Source organism: Pipra filicauda, unplaced genomic scaffold (genome assembly GCF_003945595.2).
Source record: "Pipra filicauda isolate LSUMZ 115617 unplaced genomic scaffold, ASM394559v2 scaffold44_size3831614_pilon, whole genome shotgun sequence".
Lineage (NCBI taxonomy): Eukaryota > Metazoa > Chordata > Aves > Passeriformes > Pipridae > Pipra > Pipra filicauda.
Window position 1 is genome coordinate 1,139,910 of NW_024104587.1, and position 22,909 is coordinate 1,162,818.

General features: G+C 41.3%; 1 protein-coding gene across 6 annotated transcripts in view; it reads right to left on the reverse strand.

Moving 5' to 3' along the window:
* The window catches only part of AKAP13 (A-kinase anchoring protein 13), a 208,124-nt gene that overhangs the window by 119,532 nt on the left and 65,683 nt on the right, over nt 1-22,909 (reverse strand). For all 6 annotated transcript variants that reach the window (XM_027719858.2, XM_027719853.2, XM_027719852.2 and 3 more), the window contains exon 5: nt 10,437-10,584. In XM_027719858.2, the coding sequence (XP_027575659.2) occupies nt 10,437-10,584 (148 nt within the window). The remainder of the gene's footprint in view (nt 1-10,436; nt 10,585-22,909) is intronic.

The following is a 22,909-nucleotide window of genomic DNA, read 5'->3' on the forward strand; positions in this document are numbered from 1 at the left end:
ATATGCATCATCAGAGATAAGTATTTCCTAGAGACTTTAAAAGGAAAAGATGTGTAACTCTTCTCTGTCCCAACATAAACCAAGAACTATTAGCCACCATTATCTGACCAGGCTATTTATGATCCGTGACAAGTAAACTCAAGAGCGTTGAGTAATTGCAGTGAAGATTTTGCTAACGTACCAAAAGCCAGATTATATGGTCAAATTTTTGTTTCCCAGCTCCACAGGACTACAGTAATTCATCAGAAACTAGAATCAGAGTGCTGCAAAACTACATACTCCAAATGCTGTCACAACACTTGGTTTGTACTGAAAACATTGGAATTTCACCTAAAACAAAGACCTAAATGGCTACCAGAGCAAAACCTGCCCGGGCATGCCCTGTGCTTGCTCCTTGCTGCACCTGCCCCTTTTGTTTGGGTTCGCATGACAAAACTAAAACTAAGCTGCTTCTGCTAAATAAAAACATGGAAATGGCCACTTTCCATATTTACAAAACAAAAAAGTTGGAAGTTCGATAACTTTATTTATTTAGGGCAGGGAAACAGGAGAAGGGAAGTCCTGGCATGGCAGCAATTTCATTGACTCAGAAACTCAAAAAAAAACCCCCAAATCCAAAACCCACAACACCTTTTTGCAATTTTAAAAGAAAAAATATACTATGTGTCCAACACAGCCAGCACTTGTAGTTGTCAGACATGTCCCTTCAATAATAAGGTTTGTGTTTCAAGTTCACTATGTGGCACAGTTTCTTGTTCCAGCCTCAGACTGACGTCATGGCTGTTTTTGCCAGAATGGCATGGACCCTGCACTAATTACTGGAAAAGCTTCTTTTTGCCCATGACCTCAGCATACTACCACATTCATGAAACCCTCCTTAATTAAATACAAAATGACGATTTATTTTTAAAGGCTTGAAAATTCAATTTAAGCCCCTATTTGTGGTCAGTGGGAAAGTTTCCTTCGTCTGTCAGGGCCCTTTGCTGCTGATTTCCCTGACAAAAGGGAAAATATGTCCCTAATCTTCATGGTCTTTCGGCCAAACTCGAAAATCTGTTCTGAGGCTTTTGGCATCTGTACAGGTTTTGTGTGCTGAAAGAGGCGATCCTGAAGTTAATTGAAAGGTCAAAACTGCTATTAGGACACTGTGGGGAGCACCAAAATTATCAGAGATGAGGCTGTGTGGCTTCCTAAGGAGAGCAAATGCAGCTGGAAAGGTATCAAACACAAGTGCAGACGGGGAGGAAAACACACATGGATGTTGCTGCAACAGCTCAGTACCTGAACCAGGAGGCTCTGAAGCTGAAAGGTTAGAAAATTTCTTTCCTCCCAGCACCAGGCATCTATTAGCAAGACGATGATGTGAAAACTGAAGGCATAGGTTTACTAGTATGGGTGTTATTAAAGAGAATAAGGGTAGGGAAGACCTACTTCTACTGCTCTTGGAAATACTGCACATGCATCCTAATACATCACTGTTCAACAGGTAGGCAGGGAACTCAGCAGCTCATATGAAACCCCTTCACAAACCCTGCCCGTGCCCACAGTAGAAGCCTCAAACGTTGAAGGGAGAAGTGGTGGGACAGTACAACTTTGGGGGAACTTGCCTTTAATGCCACTTAGAACTGTACATCTCTCCCCCTACACCTCCTTGCTTTGCTGATCTTCCTAAGGACATCCCAATATGGAGCAGGTAAGACATCAGTTTTATCCACAGCCTCCACAAAGCCGTGAGTTACGCACGCTCTGAGAAGGCCATGCCAGCCTACGGGAGCTGACTCAAGCGCTGCGAGCTGGGCTCTCCCTAAGGTAGAGCAGTGGAAGTTTGCTAGAATGAGGAGTTAAAGAAAAAAAACAACAAAAACACCATAATAAAAGATTCCTTAATAGCATGAGAACAGCTAACCTTTTGATTTTTTAAACTTTTTTAAAACTATTTTCTGTCTATTCCCATAAGAATCCCATCTGCAAAATAACCTACAATACAGTTACTCTGCCAGAAAGTCAGTGGACTTTCAGGATTGAAGAGACAGGCAAAAAATGGTCTGTGAGCAGCTACAGAGAAACAATTTGGGACAGTTACTTCCTTGCCACAAAGCCAAACGACTCTTCTGTGGGACAGCAAAAGCACCTCCATCGAGACAACAACTAGAGAAACATCAAGGATGTACACAAAGTTCCCCTGAATGGAGCAGATGTTAAACACCAGATGCAAAATGTAACACAAGGGAAGGTGACAAAAAGATCATGTCCTGACCTGTAGCCAAAAATTATTCTCTTGAAACTTCCCCAGATATCAAATGCAGTCTAGAAGAGGTGACAGACCTGACGATCCATTTTCATCCAACAGGATCAAACAAGCATCGTGCTAAACCCTGGGGAGTGTTCTTCGAAAGGGCAACCACTCACAAGGCTTTGATGTTCTGCTTCCTCACATCTGAGAAGATGTCAGACTCGGGGGTAAGAATCTGGGACAGGTTCTGACTTCTGGCAAACAGTTCAAACAGAAGAGGAGCCAGTATGTAACAGGAGCAGCCAATACTAGAAAGATTGCTCAAGAAGTCTCTGCCCCCCTGCTTTGAAAACGCTACAGGAACAATGTGAGCAAACATGTCCCCAGCACATGAACTTTCTGAAAGAACCATCGGTGGGGCAACACTTCTCTCCACATCAAACACTCAATGGCCAGACTAATGCCTGAACTTCAATAGCCCTTTTTCCAAGCATTAGCAAAAGTGAGGAAAGCTTTGTGGCACTTTCAGGAGATAAGTAGTTATCATCTGTAAAAACAGCCCAAATCTGTTTTTATGAGGTTAAGTAACTTGTCCAAGATCACAAAGAACTCCAGGCAGTACCAGAGCAGACACTATTGCTCTTGTTCATCATCTTTCAGCTCTGGCTGGTAATCAGCAGGCCTTTCTCCTAACATGGCTCAAGCACCAAGTTAGGCACTTTACAAGTATCAGGGTGGTTGGTTGACTGTAACACCCTCATTCACATACTCAGATGTGGAACAGAAAAATGTCTGACTCAAAAAGGTGAAAAAAACCCAGGTGTGTCAGTGGGTTGGTTTTGGCTGGAATAGCATTAATTTTCTTTGTAGTAGCCAGTGTGGGGCTGTGTTTTGGATTTGTGCTCAAAACAGTTGATAGTTCAGGGATGTTTTCATTCTTGCTGAGCAGAACTTACACGGAATCAAGGCCTTTTCTGCTCCTGCCCCCACCCCACCAGGGAGGAGCATGGGAGACACAAGGAGCTGGGAAGGGATCCGGTCAGAAAAGCTGACCTCAGCTGACCTCAGGAATATCCCAGACCATATGGCTTCATGGTCAGTGTATAGAGCTGGAGGAAGAAGAAGGAAAGGGGGACAATTGGAGTGATGGTGTTTGGCTTCCCAAGTCACCATTACACATGATGGAGCCCTGCTGTCCTGGGATGGCTGAACACCTCCTTGCCCATGGGAAGTGGTGACTGAATGCCTTGTTTTGCTTTGCTTGCACATGGCTTTTGCTTTACTCATTAACCTGTCTTTATCTCAATCCACAAGATTTCTCACTTTTACTCTTTAAATTCTCTTCCCCGTCCCACTGGGGGGAAGCATGCAGCTGTCTGGGGGCTTAGTTGCTGGCTGGGGTTAAACCATGACACTCAGGAAGAGATGAGCTTATTTATAAAGGTTTGCATTTTGGTAGGCTGAAAACACATTAACTGAATAAATCACACAGGTGAGTGCACCCCCAAGAAGGTATGGGGTGCAGAGCTTTACTATGCAAGCAGGTTCACAATGCCACCCAGCACCCCTGCTGATTGCCTTAGTCTTCTACAGAAATCAGGCTCTTTGGCCAAAATAACAATCACAAGCAAATGGTGAAATCGTGAACATCGTCACGCTGGTGCCACCGAGTTCGAACTTTAACTCTTCTGACAAACAACAGTGTTTCCCCCTAGCTGACATCTCAGACTGCACAGAGTAACGTCATGTGTATGACTATGCTTCCGTTTTTCACACTTTTTTTTGCCACGGTATGAGATGTGGTCATTTATATGCTGGCTTGACTGACAAAATTTTAATAACCCACCCCTGAACTCTTGCAGGATTGCATTTTATCCCATTTCTCTTCCTGCTCCTAAGTTACTTTAAAACTAGCTTGGAAACAATTCACAACTTGGAGCTGTTTTGAGAAGTGCCAACATACTGCAGGAAAAATACAAAAATTAAAAAACTATTTCAGTCTATGCAGAGATGGGAGCAGCAACAAATTCTGTTGTGATAAAGTGAATTCCTCATCTTCATGTAAAACCACGCTTTAAAAATTATTTTAAAGGAGACAATAACTCTTGAACTAAATAATTTCTTACTGGGGATGAATGGGAACACTTAATGAAGCTTGCTTTGGGGAAAATACAAGAATGAAAAATGAAGACATGGTGTTCTGGTCTGTCTGTACTTAGCCCTGAAGAGGCGAGATGCATCTGCATGATAACACAACCTCCTCTACATGATAACGATGCAGAACAATGAGCAGGAGAAAAGGTGGAGATTTCTGAGCTGTAAGTCATCAGCAGACAAGTTAATGTACAGCTTAGATCTGTCCACCTGTGCCAGTGATCTGGGGTGCAGTTACAAGGGTAGAACTCTTCTGACTTTTTCTTGTTAAACAAAACACCCCTAAACAGAACTATACTAAAAGATGATTTCATTTCCTACTCCTCCAATAGTGGAAATCCTGTCCAAACCTCCTATTTTCAGAATTCACATTGGAGCTATTAAACAATAGGCCCCCAGCCTGGGCAGCTATTTAAAGCCCTGCTGGAAGCACATGTTTGGGTTTGCCTGGTAGGTGACTAAGGACTCCAGTGCTAATTGCATCCTCTGAGTTACCATGGTGGAGCTGAGTTGAAAGAGGTCTTACAGAGAGATTTAAGCAGGGCAGGAAAGTCAGACAGCAAATATGGTGAATCCCATGGTCTCTCGTGGATTTGCATCCAAGAGATGTTGCCATCTGGTGGCTTGTGGACAGGGAAGCCAAGGAATCTCCTGTGACCATCCAAAAAGTGCTTCTTTTCTGCTTCAGAAACCCTGAATTCTGGTTTGGAAAAATCAGAGCCGTGTCTGAAGTGTGTTTGTGTGATTTACACAGATATTGTATTCAATTGTGCCCCACGGGAAGCCTTATGAAATATATAGGCACAGCACCAGCGATGGACAGGAGCCTTTGTTTTTCTTTTTAAACCTTTCACTATTAATATGAAGAGTGCATAAAGAATTTTTAAGGCCCTTTACATACTGCAGATGCCCTAGAAATCTACAGAAGTGTAAGACCCCACACATTACATGTTAAATAATTTCAATACAGATTCAATCACTTTTTCCTCTGACTGATGTCATCTAAGTACTGGCATCATTTCCTTTTAATTACACTGCCTAAAGTAATTAAATACACCAAAGAGGATGGACTGCAAAAAGCCTTCTTGGCTATGCTGTTTTAGTCTATTTTAGGGGGGGGTTTTGTTTCATAATTAGGAGTATTTTCAAATCCACAACTGGTATTGCCAAGTGGCCATTTGTTATGCAACTTGTTTACCCTTTTGGTCTACCAGTACAAAGATTGTAACTCATGAAATACCACTTTTTCTATGAAGAGTTGTTTCTTAAGGGAAAACACAGTCTGTGGAAGAAGAGAATAAAGCACGAGCATATAAAAGGATTTCACAGTAAAAAAAGAGTTTGAAATTAAGATATTTCCAAGCTAACTGAAATTAATTTTCGTCTATCCTTTTAACTAGCAGAAAGAAAGGGGAAAGAAAAAAAAACCCAACCCCGAGAACTGTGGAATTAAGAACAATTTAAAGACTGAAGCTGCTTCTCCTCCTTAGCTTAAGCATGAAGAGAAAGTGAGTCAAGGCATTTGGAGTAAAAGGGAGTGTTTCAACCCTGTGGAAACTGCAGGCAAGAAGCTATCAGCAGACACACAGTCTTTCAGGCTCTTTTTCTACCTCCAATTTTGATCCTCCTCCCTTTGAAGCCTATACAAGAATCCTGGACCTTTTGAGATTAACCAACAAGAGAAAAGCAATTTTGGTATTACAGAGCTCAGAGTGATACAACACATTACAACAGTACTTACAAAGGCAATTATATCTCATAAAATTATTTTACTTCTTGTTTTGGTGACTTGGCTCACAGACACGCTATTTCTTACCCTTGACTTATTTGATTAGGAGTTGCTGCAGCTCTGGATTTCAGTACTGGACTGTCTCTCCCTATTCGAAATTTCATTTCAAATTTCCCACACATCTCCCACACACTAGACACCAGCCTTTATATGCAAAGCAAAATATGTGCTCAGTCACGAGCTGCTATGGTGATGGCACACAAACTTGCACTAGGTGCACCACCCAAATATCCAAGCTTCCAGCACATCATCTCCTGCAAGAAAATTCTCCCAAATCTGCCCAAGAGCTTCCCAATGCTGAGAGGCCTCCACTGCCCATGGCAGGATGTGGTTGGGGCTTTTCACTCGTGTGGCGATGAGGTCGTTCCTTCTTCTGCTGGTTTGTTTGTCAGATCATGATTTGCAGATTTTTATTATTAGGTTGTGTTTTTTCTAGTAGAGAGGCAGGCAATGAGGCTGCTGTCTTGCAATGAAATTTCACTTCCCTGGTTTGCACAGATTTTCTACACTACCATATGCAATCTGCTTGGCCTCAGTGACCCTCCCTACCCAGCAGAGATGGTGAGAAAAAAAAAATACATTAAGATTATGGCAGTCTCAGTTGCTACAGTAATAAGGACTTGTTGAAAAGCTCAGTTCATGACCAACACCAGTAGGATGAGCATAAGTGGACACATCCATCCCCAACAGCACAATTTCAGCAGCCAACAACAGTTTAACCACAGCAACACAGCTGGTATCATTTCTCTGCTTCCTTCCCTGCTCAGACCTTTGGTATTTTCTTAATACCCAAACTCCAGTGACCAAGCTTTTGCAAACAATGATATCCAAACCTCGAGCAGTATCCAGAACCATTACACCTCTGGCTGCCACCGTAACATGGTGTCTGATAAAATAGCATTTGAAATTGTTCTGCAGAACTACAGAGTGCCACTGGTACTGAGGAAAACTGCTTCAATTACTGAAAATTTGAGCCAGATCATTTAGAAATTGAAGAACTGTAACAGGGACAGTAAAACAATAGTTAAATAAGGTTTTGGTACCTTTTCATCAAGGCAAACAGAAGCTTAGTTGGATGATGGAACCTGATGTGTCCTTCGGCTGGCAAAGAGCTACTGAAAGCACATAAAGCATCACCTACTGCCTAATTCTTTATATCTCAGTACCTAATTTTGATACTTGAAGTGATGATTGATCATCTCAGATGAGAATCTGTTTATTACAGGGGAAAATTATTTCCCTTAAGTTAACACAGTCAATAGCAGGGCAGGATAAATAATCATCCCATCCCATCCTTCAGAGCAAATGAAGAAATACAGGTAGGTGTTTTCTCCTTTGAGTGACTGCTGACTCTACATTTAGCCACATTTTCAGATTAAAAAAAAGCTGCTCCCATAAACGTACAATCAGAAGTCCCTTCTTTTATTATGTACAGAAATAAAAGCTTATATTTGAACACTAGTGTGAACTATATATATTCAGTGTTTGAATCTAATGATAAAGATAGTATAAGAAAGAGGCAGATTGCTCTAGTAATTATATAAAACGCAGCAGTCATTTAACTCTGCAGTTGCAAGCTTTTATTTGGGTAAAGTCTTTCAAGTATATAGAAAATTTTCACATACAATGAGAATTTAGGAGGTATTTTGACAGCTTATATTTCCATTCCATTTTCTTTAATTTTTCATCTATAACAACTTTATATTGTTGAGATTCTTTTTTTTTTAATGTGATTTTCTTTGAAAGCTTTGCTCAAACATTCTGCTTAACTTTGGCAGCAAATGTAATCAAGTCATTTCTCTGTCTTTTATGCCTCCATGCATCAAAAAAACTACTGACAAAGTAAAAAAAAAAAAAAAATTAAAAATCTGGGTTTGTTTTTACATTAGCTTTAACTGAATTATAGCCACCTCTTTGACCCCAGCCCCTGATGGACTTCATCTGAAGTCTGCTGGAGACCATATGAAATTTTGAGGACTTTAAACAAGAATGAGGGGAGAGCCTTCAAGTCCAGGAGGGAAGTAGAGGTGCTTCAAGGTAAGCAGAGAGGCTTGGTATGTTCCTGAGTGAATCAGCCCTTCCTTCACCCACCTGAGCCATCCCCAAGGAGCAATTGTGCTCCCAGGGACGTGCAACACGTCTTGCACTGCAGGGAAAAACCAAGGATGTTCGAAGCTGGAAGCAAAGTACAAGATTTTCTCTAAAAGCTGTTTGTAAGAGTTTCCTTGCAGAGCACTTGCTAAGTGCCTGGGCCTGGGTGTTTAAACAAGGGCTGGTCTCGCACACACAGTCTCTTGTTCACGGCTAATCCTGCAGCGAGGTCAAATAACGTCAACCCTGAGTTACCACAGCCATCTCCAAGGCAACTGGCGAATATACAGTGTAAACACACGATTACAGATTCACTGTGCATCCAGGAAGGAGGAGGAAGAGGTGGACTGAAACAAGTCATGGTTCCATTGAAATCAGAGTAGTCAATGCTGAAGCAACACTGGGCAAACATATCAGTGTGAGCAAAGGGTTTGAAAAAATTTGGGTTCTTTCCCATTTTGCTTCTCCCATGCACCACTACAGTATTTTTTATTTAGGTAGTTTCTTCAAAACGAGGTATGAGCACAGAAGAGGTGTTATCCACATGGCTGCTTTACGTCTGAGATGTGACCTCTTCCCTTGCACCACAGCCCCGGACAGTGCAGGAATGGGACTACATTTCCAAAAGCTCCATTAAATCTTTATCTCATAGAAGCTGTATTTTGGGACAGCACCCATCCCTATCTAATATCACATGCCACAAGATCATGATTATACTGGGTAAAAAAGAACCAAAACAACCCATTATTACTAAAAGAACAACTGAGAGAAATTCCGTCTTTTCCCTTTGAATCACGAAGGGAGTCAGATTTCCCACTAACAGTGACAAAATGAGCCCCAGGGAGCCCCCATCAGTGACTCAGTTACATCTGGGGATGGCAGGAGAGGCAGTGCCTAGAGCATCACCCCGGTACTGCCTGGCAGCCACCACCCCGGCCACATCCCTCACTGCTCCAAGGACAACAGGGCCAGAGATGATAGGAAAGCATCGCTCCCGCCCGGAAATCCCACCAGGCACGCTGGTTCCCACATGGGCTGAAGGGGAACACTGAAGCTTTTCAGTTCCTTTCTTGGCGACACAGCCACGGTCCCCAGGGGGAGGTGAGGTCATTGGGAGCGGGGCTGGCAGAGCCCCACGCCCACCACACAAAAGCAGGGAAGGAGTCACCCCCTTCTTCCTCCTCTTCTGGGAGAAAATAAGCACTAATCTAATTGATTGCACGGGGCTCCAGTCATCAGTAGCCATAAAAAGACTTCTCTTCACAAGCCAACTGAACAACATGAACAGCACAAAAAAAAAGGAGGAAATGAAAAAAAACAAGAGTGGCCAACTTTTAGCCACTCATTCCCAGCAGAAAAAACTCTTTAGCCCAAATTTTACTCCACGTGCACCTCTCATAAAACAATACTTAGGAGGTACATAAAAAGACAAACCCAAGAAAAACACCTGATGGCTTGAGCTACACTGTGTATAGTGAAAATGTCAGGCGTTTTTCTCACACTAGCAGCAACATGCTGCATAGCAACAAGTCAGAATGAAAGGTTAATGGTAAGGACTGCAGCCTGGAACACACTCATTCCCACGGTCCTGAAGTCACCAAAGGGAAATGCTGCACTGATTTGTTTTGTTCTGCTGATGGCACAAAGGCTTAAGAAGAGCGGTGGGCTTTCGTGTGGCACCAAGCAGCACACATCCCCTGCCACTGCAAGAGTTCCAGAAATGCTCTACAGGTTTTAGGGGAAAGGGTTGTATTCCACCAGGACTACAGCAATGAACCTCACCAAGTCAAGCAGGTGATAAGCGTAGCTAGGACTATCCAGGCTGTACATCACTTGTACAACAGCATCTCTAACCTGGCAAATGCACCTTCCGCTATCTTTAATGCATTTAAAAGCTTTTCACCGTGTGTAAATGTAACTGTGTATTTTATACAGTAGAATCTCATAGTTAAACATTCAATAACTGCAATCTCAAAGTCATTTAATTCTAGCAAAATCAGGAAAGAGATTTTTAAAAGACAAAAGTAGTCACCCAAACCATTCCACTCCCTGTGAATGTGTAAATGAGGAATAAGACAACCAACAAAACAGTATTACATTCCAGTCCACTTCTATTAACCAAACGTCATAGACTGTTACACTGATATGCAAAGAAAGGCAATTGTTTACCAGGAGAAATTGTCTCCAGACTCCCAGGATTAATCTTTCTTGTGCTTGTGCAGTGTTGGACAGTTGATCCAGTGAAGACCAAATAAAAAACTACATCATCTTCAATTTTATCTTCCTCAGTCAGCTGCACTGTAATAACAGAGTCACCCTAGGAAAAGAACAAGAAACAAGGTTAGGTTTACATGACCAAGAATTGCACCATACCAAATAAAACTTCTCTACCTACAAGGCTCACGCTCTCTGTTCATACATACCTTTCACACAACTTGGGGCCCATCCTAATTTTTAGATATGCAAGTAATCCTTAGCATCACAGCTAGCCAACAGGGTAGAAAATATTTTGAGCCCAACTCTGGGAAGAGATATGTAGAAATCTCCAGGGTATATTCAAAAGAGCAACTTACTATGGTGAAATGACACCAAATATGAAAAATGCTTAATTTTAGGGTTTATTTCAGTATCTCAGTATATTCTATAGTTTTTCTCATCTTTGCTATCAGCAAAAATTATACCTATAAAGGACACACACAGTTATCATAGTTAACCCAGCACAGGACACAGTAAATACACCTGAAATGCATACATGTGCATGGAAAATAACAGGGCCAATAGCCACCAACTTCAGTTTTCAATGGAGAAGGGAAAGCAAAGAAAGAGGATGGCTCACAGTTACTACACGACTAATTTTCATTTGATCATAAAGCCACAGACTCATTTAGTTTGGAAAAGACCTCCGATATCAAAAAGCCCAACCATTAACCCAGCACTGCCAATCCCATCACTAAACCATGTCTCCAAGTGCCACATCTACAAGTCTTTTAAATGTCTCCAAAATCTCACCATACATCATTTATCAGCCTGAAAAATTATATAAACTATGAGACACTGGGAACAACAGTCTGTAACATGACCTTCTGCCCCTTTTCTATCAAGATCAAAACCAGCTGGATGCCCCAGTTTTACACTGCAGCTGTGGTTGCCAGCTCTCTGCCACCACCCCACTGAGCACATGGTTATGGCTGGAAATCTGGAAAAGATTTTATTATTATTATTATTATTATTACAGATTATGTAATTCTAATTTGCATATTCAAGAAAATACACATGTAATTTCCTTTAAAACCTTTTCCTTAAGATCACTCAGTTTGTCCCTTCTCTTTGTCAAACATAACTATTGCAGAAAATTCCCCGACTTTCCAGCCTTTCCATACAGCCCTGCCATGTTAGCATCACTTCCCATGCTCTGTCTCACATCTCCTCCCTTTCTCCCTCAGTTTCTTTTACTGTTCCTCCTCCAAGTTCATGTCCAGTTCTCCTCTGATCCAGCCTGTCTGGTACTCTAGCCAGGGGCAGGACTGCACCTTGTTTTGATAGAAATGAGGTTTTGCAGTACAGTACATGACCAGCTCCTGGTCTTAAAACCAAATATGTGGGTCAGTGCTGTAACACACAGGAAAGAAAACCAAAAAAAAAAAAAAAAAAAAAAAAAAAAAAAAAGATAAATAGAACACTGAGTCTAGTTTGCATTTTCAGAGGTTGTAGAGTCACAAATGTGCATTTTAGGAAGGTCTCACGCGATAATATCAGACCAGACTTCCAGCTGGGGAGAAAGGAACCATGTAGCAAGAGTATATCTTGTATAGAGTCAGTGTTAAAATAAAAACAGGTGCAAAAAGAAATAAATCAAGCTTTAAATTCAAGCATGACCAGTCCACACGCTGAGTTGAAAACTAAATATTCCATTTCAAGCAAATGGATCCAGTTTTGAGCTGATGTTCAAAAAAACAAAAGTTCAAGTTTTAACCTACAAACCCTTTGTGCTTTGGCTTTTTTATCCGACTTTGTTCAAGCCCTTTCTCCCTTAAGGCATGAACATAAAAGTACTTAGACTTAAAATGCAGGTGACATTTCAGAACACTCACCAACAGCACTGAGTGTTTAACATGATACCTGTTAAAGGAGATTTTTTTCTTTTATTTAACTCAGAAACCAAGTACAGCTAGTCCAATTGCTGTGAAAGGAAAGCAAATCCGCACAGAGTGCGACACCTGTCTATCCAGGCAAACCTCTCCTGTTTCTAGGAAAAGCAATTTAATTTGCATCAATATCACAAGAGATAATTTGCCTATTTTGTATTGACAAAAAACTAGTAAATACATGTAAGAAACCCCAACATCAGAGGTTCTGCATAACCTGAACTCTAAGCTGGGACTTACAAAACATATAGCTGAACTTCTTATATAGATACCTGACCTAATTTTGAAGGTGGAAGGTGGTCAGACCAGGTGACTTCCAGAGGTTCTTTCCAAGTAACTTGTTCCATTCTTTGTATTTTAATTCAGTTAATTTAAGGTTTCATTTAAGTCTAGGGGGAGCACAAATTATCAGCAGCTGATATTAATTGAAAAGGATCTTCAGCTGAGTCTAAGCAGAACTTTATGGTGGGATGGTCTCCTCCACCCTGCTTCCCACCTTCAACAAAGACTGTGGAACACTGAGCATCTTATTTATTGTTTTACTTGAATTTTTAAGTTGTCTCCAAATATCTTTGGTAAGACTGATAATGCGCTTTACTTTACCTACAGGTATCACCTGAGCTACCTCTCAGTTGTACTGTGCCTGGTGGAGCTCACTGTACCTGAGGTGACTGGAGATCCCAGAAGCAAAAGACCATCTTTCTTCAACACAGATCTCTGCCTCCCAGTTACCAACAATTTCATTGTTCACTGCCAATTTTAATTTGATTGTTAACTTATATTCAAACAACATATTTATTTGGAAAGGAAATAACACACAGAACAAACCCCACTCTTTCCAAGATCTTTGGAGTTAAAGAAAATCAGTTACAAATGCAGGCAAATTCCTCCAACCCACATAGAAGACTTTCCAACAGCCCTATTGCATTCAGCCTCCAAAAACATTTTAATTGAACTATGTTTACCTTTATTCATTTAATATTGTTCAAAAAAATGTCATCTGTTCAGTATCACTGCCACACAAGGTGGTTATTATAACCCTTCTTTCATCCTGAATGGCTAGAAATGGGAGGCCAGCCTGCCAATATCCCTTTGGTGAAAGTACAGACAGATCAAAGCCATTCTCTGGAATGCTCCAACAAATAAGAATAACTTAATTTCAAAACTAGTTTGGATCGACTAATATTTACTTGGCTTAAAGCCCATTGGAAATGAAAACATTCCATCTTGGTCCATTCATGAAAGAGGCCACCCTCTCCCTCGTTCAGATCTGAAAAATCTCTGGTCTCAGAGAGTTGTAACGGGATGTAAAGAAGGTGGATGTGGCTCTTTCCTCCAAATATATTCCCTTTTACAAACCAAAGGGAGAAAAAAGGTGGTCTGCCTCACCAAGGGATGGGTGCACTGGAAAAGCCAAACCTGATCTTGGGCTTTCAACCAGAAAACAATTCAGAAAGGGATTTTAGAGTGGCCCTACTCCGAAGCTTTGCCTTAGTTAAGGCAGTAGAAATACTATTTGCTCCAGAAAGGCCCAAATGCTGTTACTAGGACTAAACCCCAAAACTATCCAGACAAGGTACCTGTTTGTCAGCATATTTTGCTGGCATTAGCACAACTCCACCTTTTTAGGTATTAGTTTTTCCAATAGTGCAGTTAAAGGCATGTGGATTGTGTATAGGCAAAGCATGAGCAACTCTGAGTAAGCTGTTAAAATGGACTATTTACATTCAAAGGCCTTTTTTTTTTTTTAAGACCTCAGCAATATTTAGAAGTGACAATGAAGTGAACAAAATCTTTACACTCAAAAGAATTAAGATCACTTATCACCTTAAAAATAATATCCACCTTCCAAAAACAAATAATTGTTGTAAGCATGAAAAGACATCTTTCTTTTCCACTTCAGGATCTGGAAATGTCTGATTTTGGGGAATTGGTCATCATTTGGGACCATGAAAACAACCCTGACAAATGCAGAATTCAAGACTTCTACCTGAAAACCAAGTGTTTAGTTGGCAGTGGGAAAGGTTCCCTGAGGGATATCAGCTCTACCAGCAACAGGTAGACTTCTCTACAATCAACTATGAAGGGAAAAAATATTCTTAGTGTGCTGGTTAACAAATTTTAATGTTTCTGAAAACAAACAAACAAAAACCAACACAATAACCAAACAAAAAAAAAACCAAAACCACAAAAAAAGGCCAAGCTGTATTTTTATAGCTGAAGCATGTGATTTTTAAGCTGGTTTCCCCCCCCATGGTTCATACTGGGAATTTTGAAGTACATTACTTAAGCCACTAACCACCCACTGACCTCCACACAGAGTCTAAAAATACTTATGAAAATGAAGCTTGCTTTAGAGAGCAATACTTCAGCACTCAAGTATCGCTTTAACATTCTGCTTTTAATGAAAAAACACTAACAACCAGTAATCATTAATTTGTTCTAATCAGAAAAGCAAAATTTCTGCTGCCAACAACCGATAGCAAACTCTGGCTGTTTTTTTCATGCCAGGAAAACCTACTGAATGGAAAGTCCGTGGGTTAGGTGGGTTAGAAATTCACATGAAGGAAAGAAACCTTCCACAGTGTGTTTCCTTCTAAGAGTTGTTGTGGATGTTGGCATTATGATGCCTCATTAAAGAGGCTGGATCAGGTGCTGGATTAGATGAGTAAACACAGCCTGCCACTGTAACAAGTTTGGTTTTGTTTCCGCTACTCATAACATGAATCAGATCCTTGTTGGGTCATTGCTTATTGCATTTTTGTTTGTTCCCCTTTGGAAAGCCCTAAACAGCTCCCAAGAGGGCTCCAGTGTACACAGGACGACAGCACAAAAATCACAGCTGTCATTTCTTCCTCCTCCTTCAGTTCAGGCTCATTGGTATCTTTATTTATTCCTTTTTAGATGGAGTTGGACTTGCTGTTACCCCAGCTACCGCTCGACACAGTGCGCACAGGATCGGGCTGTAATTCCAGCACGAGGCAAGTCCTTTCACATCCCCATGCTTTGATTTTCCCCATCAATGAAATGGGAATCGTGGTTCAAACACGAGTATTTTTCATCCAAATGGCTTCTAAGGAACAGCTGGCTTTTCAATCATATGACGTTTTCTTTGGAAACCGACAATAATTAGGCTAGACAAAAATCAAAGGGAAAGTTGAGACAATTCCACCTCAAACTCAGAACTGCAGAAGACTCTGAAAGCAGCTGGAGGATGGAAAAGGCAAGGGCAAGGCAGCTTTAGAAAATATAACAGAAATCATCAAGCAAGAAAAAAAGTACAGTATAATTGTTTAGATGCTTGATGATCTATTACCATCTACCTCTGGCAGTACACAAGATCAACAGTTAAACTGCTCCCAGGCAGTGTCCATATCTCGGCTGAGTATCCTGGAAGATCCCTCCCACATAAGGTTACCTTGGCTTGTGCAAACGACATCTGGGAAGGACACATGCAGCACGTGGACACATGGACATCTCCACACAGAAAAAAACAGGCACAGCCACACAGGCTCCCAACTGCAAAAGGAAATGGGGGTTTGGGCAACTATTTTTAGAGCAAACATTACAGTGCTCTCATCTCCTGGAATAACCCTTTTGATTGAGAAAGGCTTAGATCCCAGTTTTTCCAGGTCTGACTAAGCGCTCCAGCCAGTCAGCTGTGACACAGAACTATCACTGCTGCCTCATAAAACCACAGGATGCTCTTCTTCCGTGGCAAGAAAATAACCTATGTCCAGCAAAGTCTTCCAGGCTGCTATTCCCAGGTTAACAGAAGCTGATGAACAGCTCACCCCTGAGGGGTGGAATCTGGGGATGGGTCCTACCTTCAAAACACCCAGTTGAGTCCCCTTCCCTCTCTGCCCTGGCATGGGGTGAGTTGTCAGTGGACCTCAGTGCTGCAGCCTGAAGCATCCATCCCCTTTTCCAGATGTGGCCATTTACCCTGCAAGCTCCCAGCACACATATATAAAAGGAAGGGACCGTGGGAGGAGGCCAGAGGTATCTGTTACAGTGAGATAACAACACTCATTACAGACATCCTCAATTTCACCAGTACTGACTCAACTTCACCAGTATTGACTCAGAGGAGTCACATCAAACACAGTTTATTCTGCAGAACTCCAGGCCCCAGAAACAAAGGTAGGGCTGTGAAATCTGTCTGAACATGAGCAGCTCTAGAAATCCCTCCTTGCCTCGAGATATCCCCTGTGATAAAGGCAGTGACCTGGGTCAGGACCGTGGAGAAAGATGGATGTCTTTCGGGTGGAGTGTTGCAACCTTCTGCAGATAAAACCTTCAGGGAGAGACTCCAGAAATAAATACAATGGCAAACTGCCAAGTTTGGGGAAGATTTGTGTCCTTTTCATAGTCAATGACTTCAAACTCCTTGATCTTAAAGCATGAAGCAGAGAATTTTTCTTAAAATAAATTAAAAAAAAAAAACAAACACAAAAGAAGACAACGAGAATTACTCCACTGGTTTAAATAAAATAATTAAAAAAAAAAAAAAATCAATCTCCAGGCCTAACCTTATTTCCTTTCTAAATTAACAGCAGTGCTATTATTCCTGCCAGTGAAAGGTTTCAGGTTAACAGCGTGGATACTGAGCCCCTCTGCGATGAGAAAGCCAGATTTTGCAAAGCAGTCTCTTATTCTTTGGAAAATACAATCACAGACCATTATGTCTTGCCCACAGGCCACCAAAAGAGCAGAATGATGCTACATATTTTTCTGCCACCACATAGCAAATCAAGGTGATACCTTCCATATTTCATTAACACTGCACCAAGCCAAGTGATCTCCTCTTCCAATGCTAACCACAAAGCCATGAGTGAAACACTGACAGATAGGCAAAATAACTTTTTTCTCTCCAACACTTTCTTCCCCCAAAGGTGAGAAAGAATTTGGTCTAAAAGTAAGATTAGCTTAGCACATTGACGGATAAAATGTTGATGCAAGGAAAAGTAGGGACGTGGAGTCAAAAAACTATTTATTCAAGACTCTATGGGTAAAAAGAATTTGTGGGAAAACATGGACATTTATGATAAATAGTCCTGATCTGTTGTCTCCAGGCCCAAGCTGGCTTCCACAGATCTATCCTGAGTGTGACCTGTGCTAAAAAATACAGCATGGACACCTCCAACTTGCCTGTCTGCAGAATCAACATCGTTACGGCTGATTTATTAACACCATCTCAGCCACACCACATCCCAAACCAATCCAGGACTCTAATCCTGCAGCAGGGTTTGTTTGCAAAGAGATAAAAGGTTTGAGGAGAGCAAGGAATGGATTTCCTACTCTGAGTTGGTGCGAGCAACACAAATTCCTGCAGAAATGGGTACACTTGAAGAAACCTGTTATTAGCAGCCCACATCCTTTGACAGAGCATGTCTTAGTCTCCAAATCAATCATCTCAAAGATGAATCTTTATTGAGTGCCAAGATGCTATTATAACTATTACACATATATTAATCCATGCAGCTCGAAGGAGATCTCTACAGACTGCCAACAGAAATCCATCAAAGTAACAGGATCTCGTTAGTGCTGAAAGAGACACATGATTTATCTTTATGGATAGATCTTCCTGACATACCACTTTGCTACACAGAGCCAGGAAGGTTACTAGACTGGGCTGTTAATAGCTAATTTAGTTGTATCACTGCCTTAGCACAGGGCTCCATGTGCTCTGTAGCACTTGTGTACCAACACTTGCTCACAGGATGCTTAGTGCATCTTCTTGGTGCTGGCCTCTGCTATACACAGCCAGCCTTCACAAAACCAAACAGCCAAGGCATTTCTTAAAATTTTTAGCATACAGAAAGACTTCATAAAATTAACAGTAAAATGCAAAAAATCAAAATTAAGGAGAAAAATAGAAAGGATGAGAAAAGTGTCATTCACCCTTTTGCGAAAAATGCAAACACCCAGCGAAGAACTGTGATGGGAACTTTAATATTCAGGTGAATCTGGCAGTACAGTGAAGAAAATATTGATTTAATTTTCATTTTTTTGGGCAGTTTAGTGTTAGCCAGACTGTGCACTTTCTGTCCTCGGCCACCATGGCCTGTACTGCCTGAACAAGCAATTAGTGACAGTAACCCCAAGCCCCTTCCACCACAAGCCCTGTACAGCTCTGGTATAGAGGAGGAGGAGGTATGGAGGGACAGTAAAGCAGTAACATATTGGGGTTTACCTTTAAATTATGCAAGTCTCCATGTAATGTCACCACATGGACATGAAGTCAAGGCAAAAGATGGGAAAATTTCTCTGTAGCTGAATATCCACTCCAGTACCATCCAGTTTCCACAAGTACTGATCTTACTATTAGGTTTTTTTCAGAAATTGTGGACACTACTTCAATCAATTCCTAGAAAGCACACCCAAACTGATGTGAATGTCTTGCTCTGGCCTCATCCTGAAGCCTCTTCTGTTCTTCCCTACACTTAGAGAACTGAACCAGATAATTTTATCACCAGCTGCTTGAGTGATTGATAGTATTTCCTACTAATTATTCACCTAACAATAACAACAAAATTGCAGTGCTTAGGAGAGATACAGCAGGCAGTCTGAATGTGTACAGTGACTAACAGAAATCCAGCTACTCTCTTGGCACCAGAGAGGTCGAGAGAGTCAATTCCTGGAAGATAAAGTACATATGATGACACATTATTAGAAACAATCTCATATCACTGGAGCATTTTCACAAATAGCCTTGATGTGTCTTAAAGGAAAAAAAATAATCAGGTTTGAACACTAAGATCCAAAGGCAGAAGAGAGTTGAAGAACGGTGTTTTCCTGGTACTTCAGCCTCCTCTACAGTACAGCAAAACGCTCCGAGAGAGAGCTCGGCGTGTTTCAGAGCACTCATTTTCCTGCCAGCTGCAAAATATCCTCACCAGTCTTTAAATATTTCACAGCTACAGTACTTAGAGCTACTGTAATGACTGAGGCACTTTTTAAACTGACATTTTTGCCATTAGAGAACAGAAGCCATTATAACCATTATCCTCCTGAAGAAGTACCCCGCCAACCACAACTACAGAGATGAAACTTTTGCAATGTTTAGAAGAAACATTTTGAAACAACGATACAAACACAGGCAGCCCTGAAAATGTGTCCTGCAACAGAATTGCCACTTGATGGCACTGCACAGCATTGAGCTACAATTATGCACAGTTATTTTATTTTCCACTTAAGCACAATGTGGAATTGTTTTACTGAACGAGGCGGAGGAAGAGCACTTGCAGAGAGACCACATGCAGCAGAGCCTTTGGAAGCAATGGGAGACACTGTAGGTGGAGTTCAGGTGATTTCAGAGCTTATGTAAAATCGTGCCTTCATCAAATCAACATCTTCATAACCACTGCTCTCACATCAGCTCTGCTGTCAGAACTCTAGTCTAACAAAATGACTGTCAGCGCTTTGTTCGAGGAAATACAGCAGGGACATGTAACCTGATGAATGAGATAGGAAATGTGTTTGATCATTTTAAAAGGCAACATAATATTTATGAACTCTCTACATAAATACATTCCACAGAGGAAGAGTAGTTGAAGAGTTTCTTCATCCTCTTAAACCCAAGTCCTGATCTCTGTTGCTCATTCCTCCCAAGAGGAGAGGAGGCAACACTGTCAGCAATGCTGGGGATGAGACAGTGTTTGTCCAGGCATTACCCAGCTCACCAGTTAGCACAAGAAATAAAGAATCCTAAATGAAGAGCCCAAGATATATACATAATTTCACCCAATGTTAATATAACTTAGTGTGACAATATAAGGATTCCTTCTGTAGCTTCAGAAAACCAGCTGAAACAATCTTAACAACTCCCCAGAAGCAGATCATTGTCTCTACCAGCTGTACCAGCTCTGGCATTTTTCTTCTGCAGGTCATAATAAAGTTCACACATAATGCTGCAAAGCAGTGGTGAGTTAAGGGCAGAATTTCAGACATGCTCCAGACTTCAAGCCAGACCATTTATTGTTTACCAGCACTTTCATTTCCACAAAACAGGATCACAGAAGAAAAGTTTAAATAGATAATGATGGGAGGAGGGCTTTGAACTCAACCAGCACTTTTAGTCCCAAGACAATATGAAAGAAGGGTTGAGAAAAGGCCACTGAGCTGCAATTTAAGCAAGGGCTTATCCTGCAGGAAGGTGATGCTGATGATCTGGCAGCCTTGTCTGACTTTTCCTGGCCAAAGTTGCCTTCAGTAAATGCACAAAAGTGACCATTTCACAAACAACCCTGTGCTAACATCGCACAGATCTCATGGGCTAAGCAAGCAACCAGCCTCATGATAACCAAACCGTGCATCCAAAGTCTGCCTTTAGGTACAGGGGAACACAGAAGCAGCAGGGAGCTTGCCAGGAGATGGTGCTGAGCTCAGGTGGCAGCTGCCAGACACCCATTTCCACAGAAGGGATGCCTTCCTGCATGAGGCAGACCAGAGCTGGAGAAGTGGAGGATGAAAAGAATCTAAATCAAGGATCTAAGTGACAAAAACTAAAAAGATGAGGTCAAGCACAGTTTATTAAGGAAAGCATTTTGCATGGAGAATGAAAGCAGAGCCAGACAGGCAGCAATATACACCTCTCAAAAAATCAGTTTATTCAGGCGCCTCGGCTGACTTTCTTAAAACCAAGCAGCAGGTTCTTCCACAAGCAACACAAGCAAATATTTTATTTGTTAAAGGTGCTCAGAGGCCTTCACTCATTCATAACTCAAAGACATTTTGAAGGTGGGGCAGAAAACTAGTTTGTCATTATGAAGAAATCAAGTACCTAACAAATAAAAGACAAGAGGTTTATCAGATCCTCTAACCACAGAGCTGAACTAAACATCAAGGCTCGTTCTCCTCTTGCCTAAGGACCAGGAGAGAAAGTAAGACAGGGCTTCTGTATGGTGACTTTTGTAAGAAATTCCCACATCAAAGCATGCAAGGTATGTTCTACCTTTTCTGCTGGACTGACCTCAGATATTCAGGCATCTCAGTGGCCTCTGTCACCATAAATGCCACTAAGCAAAAAAATTCAGTGTTAGTAGAAAAGTAACTAAACCACAGATGCCAACCTCATGACAACATCTTATTGTAAAATTACAAAGGTATTTCATTTTGTCCTTTTGTCTCCTTGGTAGAGATTCCTGAAGAACAATAATTGTCCAGCACACAACAGTGCACAAGTGACACCTGAGATGGTTTCAGCCACAGCAAGAGGCTGGACATCAGGTGCAACACCTCTCTGCACTCAGGGGCACGGGGAGCCACAGCACTTGGGACAGAATGCTGCCACAAGCCTCAAGCTCTCTGTATTGAGAACCTTTTTTTCTTCAATCCTTTAATATTTATACAAAAGGGGTTGGGTTTTTTTTCTTAAAACACAAACATCAGAGGGTATCACAATTGCTTTTCTCAGGAATAAACAGTGCATTTCAGTAGGACATCACTCGATATGAATATGTAAGTGGGGAAAAAATATTATAAGTATTATCGGTTTTTTCCATTTTAGATTAAAGCAAGACACACTGGGAAATTTAGAGGAGCAGTTCATTCATTAACAGAAGAGAGGACCTACTGTACCCAAACCCTAGGTTATATTAAGAGAGGGTCAATGCATTCTTTCTGCGCCTTTTGAAGTTCATACTTCATTAAGTTGCGTGACATTTTGCCTTGGAAGTGGGAGCTCTCATCTCTATCAAAAAGTCTCCTTGAGAAACTCTGCAGGTTACACAGCTCCTAAGTGGCAGTTTAGACAAGAGACTCCATCCACAGACCTGATTAAAGACCAAAGTCAATGGCAGCATTTTTATCAATTAAATGTTTGCCCTCTCATGCAATCACCAGTTATGACACATTTAGGTTTGTCACTCCAAATAACGTGGGCACACCTTAGGCAAACCATGCAGAGGAGGAGTGCTGTGATTTAAAACAAGTTTGTTCCTTTTAATCTAAAAGGAAAAAGGAAAAAAGTTTGCAGCAATACATCACCCTTCTCCAGCTGCTAATCTTTTCCATTTCACACCCACTGATCATTATCACCATGAAAAAACACTCCTGTCATAAAGGCAGATCTAAGGTTGTAGCCTTGGTTGTAATCAAGAGTAGATGAGCTTAATGCTTCCCAACTCATTCCCTGCCTGTCACTCCAGTCCTTTTCCAAAACATTCATACCCAATACTACTCTCAGGTTATTTTTCGAGGGAAAAAAAACCCACCAAAAACCAAAACCCAAATCAACATTGATTTCAGAGTGGCAGGAGACGTGACTGGGTTAGAAAAACGATCAATAAAACTACAGAGACCCCACAGCCAGCAGAGGCTGAAATCAGAAGCCACGCACATCACTTTTGAAGTACAATTTTCAGGACTTTATGTATCTGAAGACTCAACCTCGTTAATTCCCTCCCATGCACTCAATATTTATTAAAGTTTTGTCAGAAACCTCGATCCTTTTGTAATTAAATCTCCTGCTGAATACTCTGCTGGACTCCCAAT